Genomic DNA, 25,983 nt, shown 5'->3' on the forward strand with positions numbered 1-25,983 from the left:
TAAACTTGTGCTTACCTCTTTGATGAAGTTCATGAAGCGACTGCCGAACCTCCAGGCTTTATGCCGATGACACTGCAAGGAGTTGACTGTCATTTGTGGTGCCCTCTGATAGCAAACGGACACGATATGGACTGCGTCATATGTCAGAGCAGCGTCTGTCTAAAATAAAGGGGAATGGCATTGGGGTTGAGAAGGATCACACTGCCACAAAATAACAAGTTTAGTTTGACTACCAACAAAGGGTTCTACTAATGGAAAACAAGGCCAAAACAGGAAGATTTATAGTGTATTTGTAAGACCTTCCCTAGAAGAGTGTTCAAAAATGTTTGAGACAGAAACATATACATGAAAGGCAGTAGTGTACAGCGCCAGAAGAGTATACACACAAGCTCACTTAGATCTAAATGATTACCTAACTTAATTGATTAAAAATGTGCAAAAGGAGTGTTAAAGGAGCACCAAGAATTAGCTTAAGTGAGAAATGTTAAAAAGATATACTTATTTATGAAAAATTGGGTTTCAAAAATGGCTAGAAGAGTGTTCCAAAAATAATAGTATTAAATCCCATGGGAGTGTTCTGAATGTGAGTTCAGTAGAATTCAAGATTTAAAACAGATATGAGTTTAGTGGAGTCCAAGGGGCATATGTATAAAGCTCCGTATGGAGCTTGATGCCCCGTGTCACAAAGACCGCTGCTCCATAACCTGTCTGCCTGCTCTGAGCAGGCGGACAGACAGCGCCACAATACAACACATTCGAGTACGATCGGGTTGATTGACACCCCCCTGCTGATGGCCTATTGGCCGCGAGTCTGCAGGGGGAGGCGTTGCACCAGCAGCTCTTGTGAGCTGCTGGTGCAATGCTGAATATGGCGAGCGTATTGCTCGCCGTATTCAGCGAAGTCTGGCGGACCTGATCCGCACTGTCGGATCAGGTCCGCCAGACTTTGATAACTAGAGGCCCAAGTGTAGGTGGAATGAATATATATGATGAAATGAATATATATGATGATAGAAAAAGTCTTAGTAAGAAATCCAAGGTATGATTTATCCTGACATACCAGCCCGAGTTTCCTGTACTACTACAAGGTAAGCCTATTACCATATAGGCTTTATCTCCTTTTCAGATTTTTTGCATCTGTTTGTTATTTCTTCTTTCACAGGTTCTCTAAGGACAATACACCTAACCCATTCTGGATGTCCTTCATAATACCCTTATACATTGGATCGCTTACTAAGTCTTTTTCTATCATCATATATATTAATTCCATCATATATATTCATTCCACCTACTGGGACTCTTGGATTCTACTGAACTCATATATGTTTTATCTCTTGAATTCTACTAAACTCACATTCAGCACACTTCCCTGGGATTTAATACTATTATTTTTGGAGAAAAAAAAATGCTTGAGCCCAGAACAAAATTTAGTGTCATCTCCCATGCCTTCTCAAACAAATGCAGATAAATCAGAATATTTACTACAATTGACTGAATGTAACTATTTGTTTTCAACAGAAGTACAAATATTCAGTACATAGATTTGGTTGGAGTGGCTAGAATGTTTCAAACGTAATGTTGATGACTCAAAAATGTTGTGGTTGACATGACTTCTTATGAAAATAATGCAGTGGCAGTTCTGTGGGGCAAGGAGTGCAACATCACCTCCTCATTTCTATTTTGCACCAGCATTGGGCAGAGTAAGAGGGTAAAATTATGAAAATTACTACTCCCTGCCCCTGTCCTTTTAGGTGGGCCATTCACCAGTACTGCCTAAGCAATTCCCCAGACTACTTGGCTCTGCTCTCAGAACACCAACTCCACCTCCCTCTGCCCTGACCCTTCCCATAGAATACCTGTAACTACACCACCACCCACCCTGTCCTCAACCATGAAAAACTGCAACTCCTCCTAGGAGTGTTTTCCTCCATATAATAAGGTTTTGGAACCACCATTGGTGTTTGAAAACTTGATGCCTGGTATTAACTCTATACCTAACTCAATCCTAAATAAAATAAACACCCAAATTAAACCCCAATCCCTAATGCTAAATGATATACAAATCTCTATACCTGAAGGAGAGTGACATTATTTTTGGAAGCATCATGTGTGAAGCAAAATCTCAGGGGCAGACTGGCAGCAAAATTGTAAGAAAGCACCTGAGGCAAATATATGAATATGTATCAATCTTAAGTGCTTACTATTAATGGGGAAAAGTCTACTTTGTGGAGATGTAGCGCCAAGGGATAATACCACCTTCAGCTCTGACTGTGGGCTATCTATCTAGCCCAAAAGAGTGAAATAGGATGAGTGTGTTAGTGCAGAGCACCTCAAATGTGGGCTTGGTGAAGGGAGAGTAAAGTGCTCTTAGTTGTTAACCTAGTTGTTATACTGATGACCTTAGATCCCAATGTAAAAATTCAACTTTATATATTGGTTAAAAACATGGATAAATCAATTAAAATATAATAAAAGCTCAGCACAAATGATAACAAATTGTGGATCCACAATGTACAGATAATAACAAATGTACAGAATTAAAACATTAAACTTCTGAAATTGACCATTAAATTGAGGCAATTTATTAGTTGTAGTGCCTGATAATATGGCCTTTGAGGGCTATATCCGTGAAATGTCTACAATGACCAGGGGACATCTGGAGTGGGGACTTGGATAGTTAGATCTAAATCTTGTTGGATAATTATATGAGGAGTGATCTACAATGCTAGATCAAATGATAACTTGGTATCTTGATAGTGGGAGTGTCGTCTTGGTGTGAACTTAATAGTAGTAAAGTAATGTGATTGTGACATCAAATATTAGTAATATGTAGAATATTTACTTAGGGTGCGTTTGACTGCCCTAATTTATCTTATGTAAACAGGTGATCTGGGGTTTGGTTGGATACATGTTTGAAACAAATAACAATGGTGAAACACAGTTACTGAATGTGTGACACTTATTATAAAGTGTCAAAGGTGCAAACAAAAATCCAAATGAATCTTAAAAAATAAAGAAATAAGGAAAGTGAAAAATTAGTGTTAAAAAGTGAAAGCAAAATTCGTTTGTGTACACAAAAAAAAAAAATTGAAAAATTTTTTATTGAAAAAATTATTGTAATCCAATAGTTGGTTCTTGAGATTGTAAATACAGTTAGATAAAAAACAGTTAGATAAAAAACGGTAATAAAGAAATGAACTTGTTTTTTAATGGTGAGAATCCCTTTCAAATCCTGGTTGTGAGAACCGCCGTGTGTGTTCCCAAGCTTCACCCAAAGGTGAATGTTTAGCTCTCCTAATGGAGATAACCTTCCTTGGCAAAGGCGAGAATCCCTGTTCCTGGAGATGAGAATCTTTGTCTTTGGGTCCCGTTGATTTCTGTCCTTATATCTCAAAGTCCTAAAAACATGAATTCTGATAGTGTAATATGTTTAAAACAAGTATAAAAATTTAAAATATTCTTACCATCTTGGTCAATGCGTTTCGGCCTTATCTAGGCCTTTTTCAAGACTGATGTCTATGTATAGCTGGTGTCTATTTATAATGATCTACTGCCCTTCTTTGGGTCAATGTGGGCGTGTGTTTAAACAGGAAGTACTTGCTGTGTGAAATACAGATTGTGATCCTAAATTATTTTAATGTATTATTGTCACAATCTGAATATACGCCTCTTTGTTGGTAATAATCTTTAAAAATAATTCTTAATGTTGGTTATAATATTAGCGTATTTATTTTATAAGAAGGGTATCGTTAATTGTTACTTTTTTTGTTTTGATTTATTCTTTCGTTTCTTAGATTGTCCGTGTAACTTAAAAAGCTTTCCAATATGTATAGTATTCTACAATGTTGTATGTTTGAATAGTGTATCTGTCAAAATGTTAAACCTCCGTGATTTCTATCATCTGGTTGGTTATGACGTAATGATTATATGTCTATGATTGGTTCTCACATGTAAACAAAGCCATGTGTTGTGGCTTAGGGATTGTTGTCATTGCTACAGCTGATCGCTTTTTCTCTCGCAATCTCCCATACACAAATAGCGTGAATCGGCAGGTTGGACGCTGAACTGAAGTGTCATTAAAAACTAGAAGCAAAAATAGTTTAGATTATCGTGTGATGTCTTGTCTTAAATATCACAGCTAATCCAAAGATACAATGAAGTCTGATATTTAAGACAAGACATCACACTATTCAAACATACAATATTAGGGAATAAAAGGGATGTTTATAGCCTAAACATTAAGATAAACAACTAAATGTTAACCACATAACAGGAAGTGACATTACGACCAATGAGATGGATCACATAACGATACCCTTCTTATAAAATAAATACCCTAATATTATTACCAACATTAAGAACTATTTTTAAAGATTATTACCAACAAAGAGGTGAATATTGAGATTATGACAATAATACATTAAAATAATTTAGGATCACAATCTGTATTTCACACAGCAAGTACTTCCTGTTTAAACACACGCCCACATTGACCTAAAGTAGGCCAGTAGATCATTATAAATAGACACCAGCTATACATAGACATCAGTCTTGAAAAAGGCCTAGATATGGCCGAAACGCGTTGACCAAGCTGGTAAGAATATTTTCAATTTTTATACTTGTTTAAACATATTACACTATCAGAATTCATGTTTTTATGACTTTGAGATATAAGAACAGAAATCAATGGGACCCAAAGACACAGATTCTCATCTCCAGGAACAGGGATTCTCCCCTCCGCCAAGGAAGTTTATCTCCATTAGGAGAGCTAAACATTCACCTTTGGGTGAAGCTTGGGTTCTCACCACCAGGATCTGAAAGGGATTCTCACCATTAAGAAACAAGGTAATTTCTTTATTACCGTTTTTATCTGTTTTTTTATCTAACTGTATTTACAATCTCAAGAACCAACTATTGGATTACAATAATTTTTTCAATAATAATTTTTTCAATTTTTTTTTGTGTACACAAGCGAATTTTGCTTTCACTTTTCTCTTTTTAACACTAATTTTTCACATTCCTTATTTCTTGATTTTTTAAGATTCATTTGGATTTTTGTTTGTACCTTTGACACTTTATAATAAGTGTCACACATTCAGTAACTGTGTTTCACCATTGTTATTTGTTTCAAACATGTGTCCAACCAAACCCCAGATCACCTGTTTACATAAGATAAATTAGGGCAGTCAAATGCACCCTAAGTAAATATTCTACATATTACTAATATTTGATGTCACAATCACATTACTTTACTACTATTAAGTTCACACCAAGATGACACTCCCACTATCAAGATACCAAGTTATCATTTGATCTAGCATTGTAGATCACTCCTCATATAATTATCCTGTGAGAGTTAGATCTAACTATCCAAGTCCCCACTCCAGATGTCCCCTGGTCATTGTAGACATTTCACGGATATAGCCCTCAAAGGCCATATTATCAGGCACTACAACTAATAAATTGACTCAATTTAGTGGTCAATTTCAGAAGTTTAATGTTTGAATTCTGTACATTTGTTATCTGTACATTGTGGATCCACAATTTTTATCATTTGTGCTGAGCTTTTATTATATTGTAATTGATTTATCCATGTTTTTAACCAATATATAAAGTTGAATTTTTACATTGACATCTCAGGTCATCAGTATAACAACTAGATTAACAACTAAGAGCACTTTACTCTCCCTTCACCTAGCTCACATTTGAGGTGCTCTGCACTAACACACTCATCCTATTAATGGGGAATGTAATGGTTGACAAAAAGTTAGTATAGTACAACAAGAGGAGTTTTAATCAGTGGCGTCACTAGGGGGGGGCGGGGGGGGGGCGGGCCGCACCCGGGTGACACCCTCCAGGGGGTGACACAAAAAAAAAAAAAAAAAAAATTTTTTTTTTTTTTTTTTAAATTTTATTGAAATTGAAAGAAATACAATGTTGAGATGCATAGATTTTTTTTTTATTAGAGGGTCTGGCATTTGGGAACATTGGTGGGACTGGGGAAGTTGTAGACACACAATTGTTTGCCCCTTGAGCCAGTGCTGCAATTTCAACAAATAGTTTTCCCGGCTGCTTTTGCTTGTTTGTACTTTGCTTCTCCCCTGCCCAATTTCGCTATGAATGTTGTGGGCATGCCGTGGGGCTTGCAAAGTTGCGCTGCTAGCCTAAACCTGCCTGCCTATCTGTGCTCACTGCTCAGTGACATGTGGAGCAGTGGAGTCACTCACTGCTGTGCTGTCTCTCTAAACGGGAATTAGCAAATCATGAGGGGATGCCTGGCACCTGACCGCATGACTGTTTTACACTGTCTTTAAAGTGAAGGAGCCACGTATGATGCCCACCAGACCATTACGGTTACGGTACACTAAGTGCACACTGAACAGGTAGGAGGGCGGGCGGGGGTCTGGGGGTGGGCAGAGTGCAGAGGTGATTGGCCATAAGAAGCGGTAGGCACGCGGCCCGGGGTTGTGCACTGACAGGCTTGGAACAGAGTCAGAGAGCAGAATTTTCATAGTTTGCGCCTAAACCTTTTCTTTAGTGATTTATTTTAGAGTGCTCTGTTTATTTTTCATTTGATGCTCTGCTGAGCCAGGGAGGAGCTCTAGGCATGAGCTTCATAATTATTGCAGTGCAATTTACATATTTTGTAAGTGTGTGTCTGAGTTTTTGTGTGTGTGTGTCTGAGTGTGTTTCCGAGTGTTTGTGTGTGCATCTGAGTATGTTTTTAAGTGTCTCTGAGTGTTTGTATGTGTGTGTGCCTGTGTTTTTGTGTGTGTCTGCTTTCCGGGGGGGGGGGGTGACACCATAACTTACCGCACCGGGTGACACCAACCCTAGTGACACCACTGGTTTTAATCCTTGTATTTATATAGATTTTTATTATTAAAAAGAAGTATTCATATAAAGTCCAAAGGTCTGACAGATCAGTGATTTTTCCACAGCACAAAACCAAAAGATCTTAAACCCTCGATATGTTACTGTTTCTTCCTTACTGCAAGAGTAGATAATACACAGCACCAAACAGCTAGTGGCATCTTACCATAAAAAGGCTGCAAAAGGGAGAAGATAAACCTCACTGTTCTGAAATACTACAGGTCACATAGGGACAGTTACATTTGTGTCATCGTCTTAACCACAAGTGGAATGAAAAGGGAAATAATTGTGACTGAGGATGGCACAAGGGGAGGAAGAAGAAATTGATATTGAAATATAAAAAATAAACTTCTGTTTTGTGATGCAAAGGGAGAGATAATGTGACAGTCAAGCCATCAATAAAGAGAAAGGTATAATTAACCACATTTGGTATAATTAGTAAAACATGCAATATAAATGTTTTTTTTTTTTTTTTTGCAAATGTTCTCTCTTTAATCCTACAAAGTATTGAACTAAGAATGCTGTTGAGTGAAATTTGCATACAATTTACATTTTCCATGAGACTAAAATGTTCTGGCAGTCATCATTACAAGCCTATTACTAATCAACAATGAAGTGATATTACTTACTTAGCATTTACTAGTACTTTATTTGATAGGCAGAAAATTCACAAAGCTAGCATGGTGTCAGATTACAGTGTTTCCTCTTTAACTAATATTTCTGTACAGTTTAAATGCATGAATGGGATTATAATTAATATATACAATAAGTTAAAGGGACATTCTACTTGATTTCTTTTTATTATTTAAAAAGATAAATAACGCTTTTACTACTTATTCCCCAGCTTTGCACAACCAACATTGTTATATTATTATAGTTTATAATAAACTTTAACATTTCTGACTGTTTGTAAGCCTCTGCAGGCCGCCTCTTATCTCAGTGCATTGTATCTGCTTTTCACAGCCAGGCAGTACTAGTTCATGTGTGCCATATAGATAACATTGCGCTCAGTCTGTGGAGTTATTTATGAAGCAGCACTAATTGGCTAAAATGCAAGTTTGTAAATAACGCTGAGATAAGGGCGCAGTCTGCAGAGGCTTAGATACAAGGTAATCACAAAGGTAAAAAGTGTATTAATATAACAGTGTTGGTTATGCAAAACTGGGGAATGGGTAATAAAGGGATTATCTATCTTTTTAAACAATAAACATTTTCGGATAAACTGTCCCTTTAATTACTCGGTAAACGGATATAATCAAAGAAAAAATAAATAAAGCCGGAATGATTCAAATTTCTTTCACCTTAGCCATTAGTAGCTATTCTCAACCTTCCAATGCTGTTTAAGGGTGACAAATAAAATAAAAGAACAAATATATAATTAATTGGAAGACATTTCAAAACCAAAGAACACAAATCAAGGAGGGAGCTTCTTTCATATAATACACCCGTTGCTGCAGATTTTTGTTTTAATGTGCTCATACACATAATTTCAATAATCAGCTCTAATTAGCTTTTCTATAAAGCATAGCAAGCATAGATATATTTTTATCGTACGTACCGTCATTATTCCATCCAGTAGGCCACTTTCTATCTTTGGGACTGCTTGTAACCGTTCCATTGACCATTTCTCCACAATTGCAGAAACATATGGATTCTCCACATTTAAAATCCGGAAACCAGTTAAGTTCACCCCAGAATAACGATATGGTTCCAGATTCAATGCGTAGAGATCCTATAAGAAAGGGCATGTTTGAAGAATAAATAGATCTCACCAATACTATGGATAACATCCATGTCTGCCCTTATAAACACTGTCTTTTAAGAGAGCCCTAAGAAATTATAGTAATGTTTCCATTGATAGGTACATTAAAAAGAAGATGCTAACTTTTAAAGAGGATGGACAAAAAATAGCAAAAACTGCAAACCAGTTTTAAAGGAACATTGTTCACTAGATTTTTCTTTGCATAGATTTTTGGAGATGATCTATTTATATAGTCCATACAGGTTTTTGTTTTATAACAATGTATAGTTTTGCTTATTTTTAAATAACATTGTGCTGATTTTCAGACTCCTAACCAAGCCCCAAAGTTTTAGAAGTAGACTGTGTTGTCTACCTACTCCAGCTTGCTCCTGTTTGTGTAAAGGGTCTTTTCATATGCAGGGGTGGGGGTAGTGTCTGCTATTTTTGCTTCCCAGCCCATTTCAGTGGGTGTCACAGCCTAACCTTTTCAATAGTTCTAAACATGGAGCTTCTAAGTGAGTTTTTAAAAAAGTTTTATACTGGAGTTTTAGATCAGTATCTGTGTATATTTTTCTTTATAGTAATGTCTATTACATGCAGTAATATGAAAATTGGTGTATACTGCTCCTTTAACTGATATGATGCATTTAGGGTGAAATTTGTGGTAGAAACAACATATCACATACTATTAAACTACTTTAAAAGAGCTATAAGGGGACAAATAACAGAAAAGGCTGTTGATTGTGAGGGTGAAAGAAATAATTCGATACATAAAGAAAGAATGTGAGAGGGCTGGGATTAGGGAAAAACACAAATGACAAATCTATAAACAGATAATGGAGAAGGGGAAAGAGAAGATGAAGTACAAAATAAATATTAGGTGATAAAAAATAAATATGTACCAGGGAAGACGGAAAAATAGAAGGACAGGATGAAGTGCAGATACCTTACATTAAACTGCATGACTTAGGCTAATGTAAAGTTTACAGGGTCAATTTATTAAATGCCGGGCGGATATGATTCACTGTAGCGAATTATGTCCACCTGACATCGCTTAATGCCGACAGCATATGCTGTCAGCATTGAACAGTGCACAAGCATTTCTTGTGACATGCTTGTGCAATGCCACCCCCTGCACATTCACGGCCAATCAGGGGTGTTAATGATCCTGATCGTATCAGGATTATTGCAGTCCGCCACAAGTTAAGGAGTAGCGCAGCGGTTTTACGACCTCTGCTTCTTAACTTAAGTTTACTGCGAGCTGTAAGCTTCAGAGGGGGGGGGGGGGGGGGGGGGGAGCAGCATCCACTGCTTGTTAAATCTAGCCCCATATGTCAACATTTACTGCAGGTACAGTATATATTAATGTTACAGACTTCAGTAGAATATATGTGCTCTTTATCAAAGTAAAATTGTGGAAGATATGGTTTCAGGGTTGCAAATAGTTTCTTTGCCCAATTGTGTCGTGATAGTATAAACAAACAGGTGGCAATGCACAAATTGTTGCTAACTGTTCTTGAATCAATGTTAATATATTTGACTAAATGTCTGTAAAATATCAACAAGTAGTGGTATATACACATCATAGTAGTCAACAATAAAATTACAAATCACTTAAAATGTATACAATAATTGCTTTAAAACATTAAAAATTACAAGAAAACTTTAATTTTGTGCTCAGGAATTTGTCATGAATTTAAAAATAATGCAAAAGCTTTACTGGTCAATATCCCCCATTGTCCTCTTGTAATCAAGAATGATTTATAAGAGATCATCTAAAATTTAAAGGGACATGAAAAACTAAAGGCCAGATTACGAGTGGCACACTATAATTTGAGTGGGAGCGATATCAGGTTTTTGTGTTTCTTTGAGCGCAAGTTAAATTGCGTGCATATTACAATTTGAAAGTAAATGTGAAAACATGAGTGCATTAGTGATTTACGCTAGAATGATTACCGCAACCTCAGAGCTCTGGTTAACTGTTTCACAAAACAAAAAAGTTTCACAAAACACAATAAATACATTACACAATACAGTTACATAATAACACCATCTAATACAAATTATTAAAAAATATTGCAGAAAAAAATGTATAAAGGTTTAAAAATATGAGATCTCAAGTGTTAGAAAAAAAGACAGGCAAAGGGTTTTAACATTGAGATACATTAATATACATGTCTGAAAATGTATATGTATGCAATATATGTGTCTATATATGTGTACAGACATATATACACATATAAACACATAAATACATATATACACATATATAGACATATATAGAAGTGCATTGAAACAATTTGCTGTCAAGTATATGAAAACCTGTAAAAGCATATTTATGCAATATTCATATTTAATAAAGTGTTATACTGTGTATTTACTGTAAATATTTCACATTCCCATGTTATGCACATAGCAGAATATGTTATAAGTATTTATAAATAGACATTCCTTGATAAAACTGTATATATCTATACCTATGTACAATCATGTATATATAGGTGTATATATATATATATATTTATATATATATATATATATATTGTACCAAATTTGCATCAGATATATGTAGAAATATGTATTTATGAATAAATAGAACATATTCTGCTATGTGAAGAACACTGGAATGTGAAATATTCATATTTTCATGCTGGGTTAGCACACTTGAGAATATGCGTTCAGGTTTTTAAAAATTGCGTGCTTTGGGTAAGCACTAGAGAAATAACTTTTTACTTGCAATACGAGCACTACCCAACGTGCACAAAAATGTTACCTCTAGCGCAGTTAGTGTGCAAGCAAAAGCACTAAATAGTGCTCTACTTGTAATCTGGTTCTTAGTATTTTTCATGCACCTCCCCCTAATCATGGCTGTTATCATTATGGAACCTAAGTTACACTTCAGGTATCTGAAGGAGAGATGCTGCACATGTGCAGACATGTTAGCACTGGAATGTAGTGCAAGACAAATTTCAAAATGTCGGCACCCATAACTATAGGTAGGCAGGAAATATCTCCAATACTATGCTTATTAAAATGCATTTAGGGTGAGATTATGAGTGGAGTGCTATTTAGTGATTTCACTCTCACGCTTACTACACTAAAAGGAAACTTTTTTGCGGTTAGCACTCGCATTAAGTTGAAAGTAAAAAGTTTGTTTCTAAGTCACACTGGCACTGGTGTGATTGTTACTGTTTGCACTGGCATCTTCATAACCTGCCTTTAAAACAAGATTGCACAAACGTAAGTACCAAAGGAACCTATTGCGATCCATTTCCATCCTCACCACTGCTAAACCATCTGAATGGCATTTGTATGTAAGCATGATGGGCATTCAAGGCATGATTGCTCAATCACTATATTCTCACTTTTATTAATGTACAAGTATTTTTTTTTTTTTTCATTTATTGATTGTAAAAGCACCATTTCCAGTTTGGTGTGATCTGAAAACAAGAAGACTACATGTTTCTATTAGAAGGGCTTATGTTTCTTCTTAAACTTGATTTTAACAATTTTAACAGTACTGAAACTGTAAAGTACGAACATTGTATCTGCATTGAAGGTGTAAATATGAGACTGTGCCTTCATGATGGTTTTTATAGGGAACATGTCTTAATGCAGTCCAAACAATTTCACGGCAGTGCGCATTACAGTGCTTGCACCCTGATTTTAGAGGAAAATCTTGCCAAAATGGAAAACAAGGTTTTCTTAAACCTTACAATTTAAAATTACTTTAAGGGGTCAATTTATCAAGCTCCGTATGGAGCTTGATGCCCCGTGTCTAAACACTGCTGCTCCATAACCTGTTTGTCTGCTCTGAGGCAGCGGACAAAAATTAACCTGATCAAATACTATGGGGTTGATTGACACCCCCCGCTAAAGGACCGATTGGCCGCAAATCTGCAGGGGGCGGTATTGCACAAGCAGTTCACAAGAACAGCTGGTACAATGGTTGGACCCCCTTTTGCCTTTAGAACTGCCTTAATTCTTTGTGGCACAGATTCAACAAGGTGTTGGAAACATTCTGCAGAGATTTTGGTTCATATTGACATGATAGCATCACGCAGTTGCTGCAGATTTGTAGGCTGCACATTCATGGTGCGAATCACACGTTCCACCACATCCCAAAGGTGCTCTATTGGATTGATATCTGGTGACTGTGGAGGCAATTGGAGTACAGTGAACTTTGTGACATGGTGCATTATCCTGCTGGAAGTATCCGTCAGAAAATGGGTACGCTGTAGTCATAAACGGATGATCATGGTCAGCAACAATATTCAGGTAGGCCGTGGCATTTAAATGATGCTCAATTGGTACTAAGGGGCCCAAAGTGTGCCAAAAAAATATCCCCCACACAATTACATCACCACCACCAGCCTGAACCATTGATACAAGGCAGGATGGATCCATGCTTTCATGTTGTTTACGCCAAATTCTGACCCTACTAAAATCAAAACTCATCAGACCTGGCAACATTTTGCCAATCTTTTATTGTCCCATTTTGGTGAGCCTGTGCGAATTGTAGCCTAATTTTCCTGTTCTTAGCTGACAGGAGTGGCACCCGGTGTGGTCTTCTGCTGCTGTAGCCCATCTGCTTCAAGGTTCGATGTGTTGTGTGTTCAGAGATGGTATTCTGCATACCTTCGTTGTAATGAGTGTTTATTTGAGTTATTGTTGCCTTTCTATCATCACGAACCAGTCTGCCCATTCTCCTCTGACCTCTGACATCAACAAGGCATTGACATCCACACAACTGCCGCTCACTGGATATTTTCTCTTTTTTGGACCATCTCTGCAATGGCTAGAGATGGTTGTATGTAAATATTGCAGTAGATTAGCAGTTTTTGATATACTCAGACCAGCCTGTCTGACACTAACAACCATGCCACTTTCAAAGTCACTTAAATTCCCTTTCATCCCCATTCTGATGCTCGGTTTGAACTTTAGCAAGTCCTCTTCACCATGTCAAGATGCCTAAATGCATTGAGTTGCTGCCATGTGATTGGCTGATAAGCAATTTGTGTTACCAAGAAATTGAACAGGTGTACCTAATAAAGTGGCCAGTGGGTGTATATGCATACATATATACATACATATATACATACATACATATACACATATATACGCACACACTTCTGAGTCATTCCCGGTCAAACATCTTATCATATAGCATATTCCTTTTTAACCCTTTTTATACATTTATTTTAATAAACATATTTTATATTTAATATGTATAAATGAGTATAATACTTTTATTATGTTTAAATGTGTTTTATTTAATAGTTTTTTGAAGCCCTAACAGGTCTTAGGCCAAGTATTTTATCGCTGTTATGTGTTGCACTCAAGCTGGGGCAAATAAGATTGAATTTTGTGGGAGTTAACCTTGACTTTTTAATTCTGCTTTTTTATATTTTTTATATTAAACATGAATTTCAGAAAGGTTGGAATTGACCCTATGGTTATCTAGAGTCAATAAATTAAAAAATGACATGTTCTAACAAAGTAGAGCCTATTATTTTTTGCTTTAGTGGCAATTTAAATAATATAAATAATATCTGCTGTTAAAAGACATTTTAGTAGCCAAACTCTAACCACATGCCTTATATTTGGAGGCACCCATCCAGACTTACTGGAAACATAGCTAGCCATGGTCATTTTGCTAGCAAAGCTGAATTGATTTCCAGTTCCTTATCTGGTAACCTTTGCTAAAGACAATTAGGTACAGATATGTAGCATGTTTAGGCTTGACAACCCTGTTTTGTGCATTTCCAGTTCTGGAACTGCAAAGTTGTTTTAACCCAAACATTTCATATTAAAATCTGGAGGTATTTATTGTCCCTTTTAAACAAAGTCATGATTAGGAAAAGATGAATTAGGATTTGATATGTTTGTGTGAAAGCTCTTGCAATTATAACCTGTTAGTTTCTTTAGTAAAATTTACAACTGTCTTTTGTGACTGTGCAATCTGTTACTGACTAAAATAAGCATAATTCTATAGAGCAAACTAAAAGGCCTTGAAACACAAATCACTTGGGCCTAGATTTGGAGTTTGGCGGTAGCCGTGAAAACCAGCGTTAGAGGCTCCTAACGCTGGTTTTAGGCTACCGCCGGTATTTGGAGTCAGTCAGGAAAGGGTCTAACGCTCACTTTTCAGCCGCGACTTTTCCATACCGCAGATCCCCTTACGTCAATTGCGTATCCTATCTTTTCAATGGGATCTTCCTAACGCCGGTATTTAGAGTCGTGTCTGAAGTGAGCGTTAGAAATCTAACGACCAAACCCCAGCCGCAGAAAAAAGTCAGTAGTTAAGAGCTTTCTGGGCTAACGCCGGTTCATAAAGCTCTTAACTACTGTGCTCTAAAGTACACTAACACCCATAAACTACCTATGTACCCCTAAACCGAGGTCCCCCCACATCGCCGCCACTCAATTAAATATTTTTAACCCCTAATCTGCCGACCGCCACCTACGTTATCCTTATGTACCCCTAATCTGCTGCCCCTAACACCGCCGACCCCTATATTATATTTATTAACCCCTAATCTGCCCCCCTCAATGTAGCCTCCACCTGCCTACACTTATTAACACCTAATCTGCCGACCGCAAAGCGCCGCCACCTACATTATAGCTATGTACCCCTAATCTGCTGCCCCTAACACCGCCGACCCCTATATTATATTTATTAACCTCTAATCTGCCCCCCTCAATGTCGCCTCCACCTGCCTACACTTATTAACCCCTAATCTGCCGACCGCAAAGCGCCGCCACCTACATTATAGCTATGTACCCCTAATCTGCTGCCCCTAACACCGCCGACCCCTATATTATATTTATTAACCCCTAATCTGCCCCCCTCAATGTAGCCTCCACCTGCCTACACTTATTAACACCTAATCTGCCGACCGCAAAGCGCCGCCACCTACATTATAGCTATGTACCCCTAATCTGCTGCCCCTAACACCGCCGACCCCTATATTATATTTATTAACCTCTAATCTGCCCCCCTCAATGTCGCCTCCACCTGCCTACACTTATTAACCCCTAATCTGCCGACCGCAAAGTGCCGCCACCTACATTATAGCTATGTACCCCTAATCTGCTGCCCCTAACACCGCCGACCCCTATATTATATTTATTAACCCCTAATCTGCCCCCCTCAACGTCGCCTCCACCTGCCTACACTTATTAACCCCTAATCTGCCGAGCGGATCTCACCGCTACTATAATAAAGTTATTAACCCCTAATCCGCCTCACTCCCGCCTCACTAACCCTATAATACATAGTATTAACCCCTAATCTGCCCTCCCTAACATCGCCAACACCTAACTTCAATTATTAACCCCTAATCTGCCGACCGGACCTCACCGCTACTCTATTAAATTTATTAACCCCTAAAGCTAATTCTAACCCTAACACCCCCCTAAATTACATATAATTTTATTCTAACGAAATAAATTAACTCTTATTAAATAACTTATTCCTATTTAAAGCTAAATACTTACCTGTAAAATAAACCCTAATATAGCTACAATATACATTATAATTACATTGTAGCTATTTTAGGATTAATATTTATCTTACAGGCAACTTTGTAATTATTTTAACCAGGTACAATAGCTATTAAATAGTTAAGAATTATTTAATAGTTACCTAGTTAAAATAATAACAAAATTACCTGTAAAATAAATCCTAACCTAAGTTACAATTAAACCTAACACTATACTATCATTAAATTAATTAAATAAAATACCTACAATTATCTACAATTAAACCTAACACTACACTATCAATAAATAAATTAAATACAATTCCTACAAATAACCACAATTAAATAAACTAACTAAAGTACAAAAAATAAAAAAGAACTAAGTTACAAAAAATAAAAAAATATTTAAAAACATTAGAAAAAATAACAACAATTTTAAACTAATTACACCTACTCTAAGCCCCCTAATAAAATAACAAAGCCCCCCAAAATAAAAAAAATGCCCTACCCTATTCTAAATTACAAAAGTTCAAAGCTCTTTTACCTTACCAGCCCTGAACAGGTCCCTTTGCGGGGCATGCCCCAAGAAATTCAGCTCTTTTGCCTGTAAAAAAACACATACAATAACCCTACCCCAACATTACAACCCACCACCCACATACCCCTAATCTAACCCAAACCCCCCTTAAATAAACCTAACACTAAGCCCCTGAAGATCATCCTACCTTGTCTTCACCTCACCAGGTATCACCGATCCGTCCTGGCTCCAAAATCTTCATCCAACCCAAGCGGGGGTTGGCGATCCATCATCCGGTGGCTGAAGAGGTCCAGAAGAGGCTCTAAAGTCTTCATCCTATCCGGGAAGAAGAGGCGATCCGGACCGGCAACCATCTTGATCCAAGCGGCATCTTCTATCTTCATCCGATGATGACCGGCTCCATCTTTAAGACCTCCAGCGTGGATCCGTCCTCTTCTTCCGACGACTTCCCGATGAATGACGGTTCCTTTAAGGGACGTCATCCAAGATGGGTGTAACTGTATTTTAAAATGTATTTTTGATGTTTTTTGTGCAACTTTTTTTGTATTGTGTAACAGTTAACCTTCGTTCTGAAGTCACGCTATCTTGACGCGTGTTAAATTATATTGTGCTCAATCGTTTACTTTCAACCTGTAATATGCGCACTAGTTCCAATGTGCACAAAGAGCCGCGACATACCCCTTATCGCTTGCATGCAACAGTTAGTGATCCACTCATAATCTAGCTCAAAAAGGAAGATTTTTTTACCTCAAAAACTCTTCAGCTCACCAGAGTAAGTGCTCTGTGAGCAGTTATATTTTAGCCACTCTTTTTATTCTCATCTGCTTGGTGAAAAATAAGCCAATTGTGTGCTGAGTTCACACTTTGCTTTACTGTGATCTTGTGTTATTTTGCCATAATTTCATAGTAAACTCTCTTAAATTGAGGAGGGAAAAATAGCTGTGTCTGCACGTGACAGATGTACACTGCCTTGCAAGTCCTGGGGCTAGCATCCTGATTGAATGTTTAAAGTCCTATACAAAGGGATATAGATGTTAAGATTTTTTTTTAGGTACATAGAGATGTTCATGCAATCTTTTCTAGTAAGCTTCTTATATATATGCTCAGTCACGTTCTGGGTAATAAAATGGAGCTTGCAAAGGTAAACAAATAAATAAGCCAAAGGTTGTCAAAAGAAAAACAAACAAACATTCCCAAACAACAACTTGCTCAGTCATCTTGTTGATGCTATAAGGTACATTTTACTTGGAAAGAAAAATACACCAGCCATAAATTGGTGAGTGATCCCCAAGCAATTTCTCTCTCACTCCCACATACATGCACTAGTCTCTCACACACAGTCGTTCTCACACATACCACTGCACACACATGTATATGCAGTACATACAAACACAAATATACACACAACCTTATCTCATACAATATTCACACTCAATCTGTCTCAAACAGCATTCTCTTACACAGCAAACTCTCTGAAAAACAAATAACCACAGACACACACACATTACAAACACACACACACACACACATTACAAACACATGCACTTTCTCCAAGTCGCAAACACACACACATACAAACACACACACACAATTTATCCAAGTCATAAACATACACACACATACACAAACACACTACAAACCCACACAATTTATCCAAGTCACAAACACACACACACTACAAACACACAATTTCTTCAAGTTACTAAAGGAAAGAACAGAGCCTAGTAAAGGAAATAGTCATTAAGTGCAAAGTGAGAGTATTGGCAGCCAAGAGGAAACAGATGAACTGAGCAATCTGCAATGTGTCCAGCACTGCAATTGCAGATATTTCAATAATATATTCTCTTATAATAAATTAATGAGACCTTACCTAGACCTGATGAATTTACCAGCTACAGCTCTCAGTGAGCTATAACAAATTTAGATCACTAATATCTGTGGACTTTAAAATTCATGGAAAGGAGTCCTACATATGGCATTAAACTTAAAGGGACCATCAACTTAAATATTTTTATTGTATAAAAATATAGATAATCTCTTTATTACCCACTCCCCAGTTTTGCATGACCAACATGGTTATATTAAAGTGATGATAATGTTTTTGCAAACCCTATTTAAGTTATTAATGTATCCTATTGTATATGTAGTTACATTTTTGTCTAAGCAATACTATTCAAATATACTTAGAATACATGATTGAACATTTTGCTATGAAGCAAGCCTCCTCCTGCCCCCCTTAGTAGCACAATCTCCAATGTTCAGCATCATCCAATCAGTAAGCCTGTCGTTCGCACCTTGTATCTAAGCCTCTTTAGACAGCCCCCTGATCACATGGCTATTTAATTATTTTCTATTGACTTGCATTTTAGCCAATTAGTGCAGTGCCAGCCATAACTCCACGGGAGAGAGCACAATGTTATCTATATGGCCCACATGGATTAGCAGTCTTTTGTGAAAAGCTAATAAAATAAAAAACATGTGATAAGAGGCTGTCTGTAGTGGCTTAGAAACAGGCAAAATGTAGAGGTTTAAAGGGACAGTAAACACCAGACTTTTTGTTGTTTTAAAAGGTAGATAATCCCTTTATTACCCATTCCCCAATTTTGCATAACCAACACAGTTATAAAAATATACTTTTTACCTCTGTGATTACCTTGTATCTATGCCTCTGCATGCTGCCCCCTTATTTCAGTTCTTTGACAGACTTGAATTTTTAGCCAGTCAGTGCTGGTTCAATGTTATCTATATGAAACACATGAACTAATTCCCAACTTATGCCCTCTAGTGGTGAAAAACTGTCAAAATGCTTTCAAATTGGAGGCAGTCTTCAAGGTCTAAGAAATTAGCACATGAACCTCCTAGATTTAGCTTTCAACTAAGAATACCAAGAGAACAAAGCAAAATTGGTAATAAAAGTAAATTGGAAAGTTGTTTAAAATGACATGCCTTATTTAAATCATGAAAGATTTTTTTTTACTTTACTGTCCCTTTAAATGTTATTAATTATCAGCTAGATTACGAGTTTTACGTTATGAGTGGAAAAGCATCGTTATGCTTCATAACACTGCTTTTTCCCTAATGCCGCTATTACGAGTCTTGTAGGTATAGGTGTACAGCACACCTTTTTGGCCGTCACGCAATGGGACTCCCATAGCGCCGGTATTACGAGTTTGCCAAGGAGGCCAAAAAGTGAGCGGTACACTCTATAACCACAAGATCCGTACCGCCATCTAAAGTCAGCAGTTATGAGTTTTACACTACAAAGCTGTAACATAAAACTCATAAGTATAGTGTTAAAAAGTACACTAACACCCATAAACTACCTATTAACCCCTAAACCGAGGCCCTCCCGCATTGCAAACACTAAAAATAAAATTATTAACCCCTATTAATAAAATTATTAACCCCTAATCTGCCGCTCCGGACATCACCGACACTAAATTAAAAATATTAACCCCTATTAACCCCTATTCCGCCGCTCCCCGACATCGTCACCACTATAATAAACCTATTAACCCCTAAACCACCGCCCTCTCGCATTGCAAACACTATTTAAATATTATTAACCCCTAATCTGCAGTCCGCCCACACCGCCGCTATAATAAACCTATTAACCACTAAACCGCAAGCCCCCCATAATGAAATATACTAAAATAAATTCTTAACCCCTAAACCTCTGACCTCCCACATCACTAACTCTACATAAATATATTAACCCCTAATCCTAACCCTAACGTAACCCTAACCCTAAGTCTAACCCCAAACCTAACGTAACCGTAAGCCCCTAACTTAAAATAAATCTAAATAAACCTTACAATTATTAAATAAATAATTCTTATTTTAAACTAAATACAAACTTACCTGTAAAAAAAAACCTAATCTAGCAACAAAATAATTAATAGTTATATTGTAGCTAGCTTAGGTTTTATGTTTATTTCACAGGCAAGTTTGCATTTATTTTAACTAGGTAGACTAGTTAGTAAATAGTTATTAACTATTTACTAGCTAACTAGTTAAAATAAATACAAAGTTACCTGTAAAATAAAACCTAACCTGCCTTACACTAAAAACTAACCTTACAACAAAATGAAATAAATTAAATTAATAAAATACAAATTACTAAATTACAAAAAATAAAAAACAAAATTATCAAAAATAAAAACTAATTACTCATAATCTAATAGCCCTATCAAAATAAAAAGCCCCCCAAAATAAAAAAAAACCCTAGCCTACACTAAACTGGCAATGGCCCTTGAAAGGGCCTTTTGTTGGGCATTGCCCCAAAGAAATAAGCTCTTTTACCTGTAAAAAAAAACAAAACACCTCCAAACAGTAAAACCCACCACCCAACCAACCAACCCCCCAAATAAAAACCTTGCAGGTATTTTACAGGTAACTTTGTATTTATTTTAACTAGGTAGTTATTAAATAACTATTTACTAACTAGTCTACCTAGTTAAAATAAATACAAACTTAGCTTTATATAACCTAAGATAGCTACAATATAACTATTAGTTATATTGTAGCTAGCTAAGTTTTTTTTTACAGGTAAGTCTGTATTTAGATTTAAATAGGAATTAATAGGAATAATTGTAAGGTTTATTTAGATTTATTTTAATTATATTTAAGTTAGGGGGTGTTAGGCTTAGGGTTACGTTAGGGTTAGGGTTAAACTTAGAGTTAGGGTTACGTTAGGGTTAAGCTTAGGGTTAGGGTTACGTTAAGGTTAGGGTTAGGTTTAGGGGTTAATATATTTATTTAGTGTTAGTGATGTTGGAGGCCAGAGGTTTAGGGGTTAATAACTCTAGTATAGTCGCGGCAACATTGGGGGCGGTAAATTAGGGGTTAATAACTAATGTAGGTGGTGGCGATGTTAAGGGTGGCAGATTAGGGGTTAATAAGTGTATTTAGGTGGCAGCAATGTTAGGGGCAGCAGATTAGGGGTTAATAGTTTTATTTAGGTGCCGGCGATGTTAAAGCAACAGATTAGGGGTTAATAACTGTATGTAGGTAGCGGCGATGTCGGGGGCGGCAGACGTGGTTTTTATGTTAGGGTGTTAGGTTTAAACATAACTTTTTCTTTCCCCATAGACATCAATGGGGCTGCGTTACGGAGCTTTTCATTCCGAGATCGCAGGTGTTAGGCTTTTTTTTTGCTGGCTCTCCCCATTGATGTCTATGGGGAAATCGTGCATGAGCACGTCAAAGCAGCGCTTGTATTTGGATGCGGTATGGAGCTCAACGCCACCTTATCGCACATACAAGCCTGTTTTTTATAAACTTGTAATAGAAGCGCTATAGGGAGGTGAAATAACGCCGCTTTTGTGGCGGTCGTTAATTTCCCTGTAGCGCTGAAAACTCGTAATCTAGCTGTAAATGAATATAATAATGTTGATTGTGCAAAGCTGGGGAATAAGTAGTAAAGGCGTTATCTATCTTTTTAAACAATAACAATTCTGGCATTGACAGTAAACTCAAAATTAAACTTTCAGATATAAAATGCAGTTTTACAGAACTTTTACAACCACAATTCACTTCTATCATCTAATTAGCTTCACTCTCTAGACATCCTTTGTTGAAAAGCATACCTAGGTAGGCTCAGGAGCTGATTAGTGGCTGCACATATACAGTGTATATCTCAGCTCACTAGGTTGCAATAGTGCATTGTTGCTCCTTCAACAAAGGATACCAAGAGAATTATGCAAATGTGATAACCGAATACTTTGGAAAGTTGTTTTAAATTGAATCATGGAAGAAAAATGTGGGTTTTTTGTTCCTTTAAATAGACTTTAGAGTTATTGTTTTATTTATGCATCGGAAATTAATAACTGTATTTCTGCAGAGTTAGGAGATTATAGGCCCCCATGTACTAAAGATCGAGAGGACAAGCTTCTCAACCCAAGGGCAGCGGATGAACAGGATCTGCAGCCCGTATATATCATAACATGCTCAAGTGAGCGTCTAAATACCGCTCCTTCTCTCATGCAACCAATCGCGTGAGAGAAGGGACTATCAATAACTGAGAGCGAGTGAGCTCTCTGTGATTTCTCCTCGCCACCTCAGAGGTGGCATAGAGTGTAAGAAGCAGCAGTCTCACATATCCAAATCTGCCCCACAAGGGCTCCGGAGCAGCTTTTGCTACTTAGTACATGGAGCCCACAGTGTTATTGAAGGCCTTATGTTAGGGTCAAGCTATAGGCTCCATGTATAAGTGGAGGCTGCTTTAAAGCGCTTTCAGTGCAGGCAAGCTTATACCCCACTCATGCTACTTCTTAAAGGGCCATAATACCCAAATTTTTAAACACTTGAAAGTGATGCAGCATAGCTGTAAAAAGCTGACTAGAAAATATCACCTGAACATCTCTATGCAAAAAAAGAAAGATATTTTAATTCAAAATATCCTAAGTATTCACACCCCGTTGTAAAGGACTTCTAAGCAGCAAATCAGTATGTCTGTCCCGGGACAGCGGAACGAGCGAGCTTTCGTGCACACTCATCTTATTTCCCTATTCAGTGTAAGGAAGTTTATTATGAAATCTCATGAGAGTTAAGTGAAATCTCATGAGATCACAGTAAAAGAGTTCATGACCTGAGCACTGCTGATGCTGATTGGCTGCTGTTTATGTCTTCATTTTTTTTTTATTTTTTTTTACCTGCAGCTGGGCTGCAGCTGAGTATAACTTTTTACACAGAACTTACTCTGCTGAGCTGAGGAAATTGTGAGTTAAAAAAATATCTTCCTATTTTACATAGAGATGCTCAGGTGATATTTTCCTGTCAGCTTTTTACAGTTATACTGCATCAGTTTCAAGTGATTTAGCATATGAGTATTATGTCCCTTTAATCTCTCCAGCACCTCAGAGTCAACCCTCTATTATTGCTTAGATAAATGTAGTACCTCATTTACATCTGGTTCTAACTGGCCACAGGACAAAATGGCAATACAAAAAAAGTTATGAAGCTTTTCAGCAAAAATGGCCAACAAAAAGGACAGTTTTTTAATTTCTCATAAAATATCTGTTTTCTACAAGATAAAAACATTATATGCAATGAAAAGCTGTGTTACTGAAAGAGTAGTGCATTGATAAAATATAACCATCTCTTGCAAAAGGGAACAGATAATATAATAAATCAGTTCAAACATTACTGAATAAACATAGTTTTTACAATTCTTATCCTATGGACCTGATTTCTAAAACATGGGGGGAGCTCACCGAATGCCATAGGATATTGCAGAGCCGTGCTTCAGTTTTTTCTGCATTCTTACTAAACCCGAGCCACTATCACTAGTGCACTGAAGTCATAGACAGGCCTGCACATTTAAGACAATTAAACCAAAGAGTAATCAAGCAATGCATATCTTGCCTGGCAGATAACCAGATGAGTGGATTTGCCAGACAGAAAGTGGAAAGGAACGGCATATAGAAGCATCTTAATGCATCCTTTGGCTGAGATGGATGTCTGGCTATTGTGTTTAATCACACAAAGATTTGCTGTTTCAGGAAACAGGAGGGCTGCGTGAGGGACAGGAAACCATTAACCCTTTGAAGACTAGAAACACTTGCAATCACTTCATCTTATCTATTTAAATTAGCCATCCAGAAGCGCTATGATTGTTGATCTCCTGTCTTGGCAACAAAATGTAATTGTTGTAAAGTATCTTTATGGTGAAAAAAGAATTGTTGGATAAGATCGTCACTCACAAGTAATATATGCTATATTAAAATGTCAGCATTTTTAACAAATAATCTGTGGCAACATTACTGAAAAAAAAATCTTTTTATTTTTTTTTATTTAAAAAAAAAACCCAACAAATTGAAACTGATATGAACAGCACTCAATGCAATTTCCAGATTGTTTCACAGATGGGTATTCTGTAGGCTGACACTTTTTTTCCTCCTCTTTCAAAAGCATACCTCACTTTTATACATATATATACAGTGTATATATATATATAACAAAAACTGGACTACCCAAACCCTGCTATAAGCATGATCATACAGCCCCTGCACTGGAGGCCTCTGGGATGTGTAGGTATATGACTACATAGGAAATAATTATCTACCTCACATTCAACTCATCACAGAACTGTCAGGAAATGTGTTCAGAATTTGCTCTAATTTACATATTCTTTGACATGACAGGAAGTGATGTAACAGAAAATAGAATAGGTACTACAGAGGATTGTTTCTAATTTAAATCAAAGAAGAAAATAAAATTAATCAAATAACTAAAACAGTTATGAAAAGGCATCATAGCAGATTATTGTCTCTTCTTGCCGTTTTCCTCCATACATTTCCTTCCTTATCAAATCTGGCTCCATTACTGGTGCAGATTAACTTTATCCATAAATTATCTGTTTTATTGTTTTGTTTTTTTTAATATATATAAATATATATATATATATATATATATATATATATATATATATATATATATATATTCATATTCGTTTTGTTTTAGCCACATGTGCATCAGCTTCAATTAAAAGCAGTACATTCTGAACTACAAATATAATAAATGTGACATATTTGTGCAACATATTTATTGTCAACATTTTTTTTTGCTTCTTGGAGACCCTACTTTTAATTAGAGTCAAGTGATTGGAAGTCGATTAAAACATAATGCTGTGACAGTTACAACACATACAATAAAAATGACTGTTTTCACATAAAGCCTGTATAGGATGGAAATTATACTTATACTACTGCTACAATAGTTATGACAAAGGTGCTAGAGCAGACTACTTTTAAATCCAGGCAATGCTGCACACAAATAAAATGTAAAGTTAAGCTGCAGTAATTACACAGGTAATAGGGCAGATTGCCTCCATTGAATCTATTGCTGTGAAAAAATTACAATTTAGAGCAGTACCAGCCTTAACTCCTGCAGTTTTACTTTTGTTATGTGCAACGCTGGTTTCAAATAAAAGAAGAACATTCTTGTAACGTTATAACTGCAGTGCTGCAAATTTACATTTTATTTACATGGAATATTGGTTTCAATTAAAGGCCGGCTGTATTGCGAGTACATAGAAAAGGAAAATGCTCAGACTGGCACTTCCTAAAAAAAAGCTTTTATTTAGAAACTATTAAAAATTGAGAAAAAAAAGAAACATGAATAAAGGCAATAAAAAAATGTTCAGTACGTGCGGGATTCACGTAGTGTCTGACGCATTTGGTTAATGAACCTTAGTCGTAGATTGAAGCTACAAATGTGTCATCTTCCTTTCTTCAACCAACTATGGCTCCCTGTTGACTTTAAAGAAAAAACATTTCTAAAACACCCTGTTAACACTTGATGTACGGAAAGGAACACAGTAAGCAATACATGAGCAGTATATGAAG

The 25,983-nt window shown here is 36.7% G+C and overlaps 1 protein-coding gene across 1 annotated transcript in view; it reads right to left on the reverse strand.

The window, feature by feature from the left end:
- The window catches only part of GRIK3 (glutamate ionotropic receptor kainate type subunit 3), a 934,988-nt gene that overhangs the window by 409,712 nt on the left and 499,293 nt on the right, over positions 1-25,983 (reverse strand). Inside the window, exons 6-7 of the mRNA XM_053707131.1 lie at positions 8,432-8,605; positions 16-159 (exon numbers count right to left, since the gene is read on the reverse strand). Coding sequence (XP_053563106.1) covers positions 16-159; positions 8,432-8,605 — 318 coding nt within the window. The remainder of the gene's footprint in view (positions 1-15; positions 160-8,431; positions 8,606-25,983) is intronic.

This window comes from Bombina bombina, chromosome 3 (genome assembly GCF_027579735.1).
Source record: "Bombina bombina isolate aBomBom1 chromosome 3, aBomBom1.pri, whole genome shotgun sequence".
Taxonomy (NCBI): domain Eukaryota; kingdom Metazoa; phylum Chordata; class Amphibia; order Anura; family Bombinatoridae; genus Bombina; species Bombina bombina.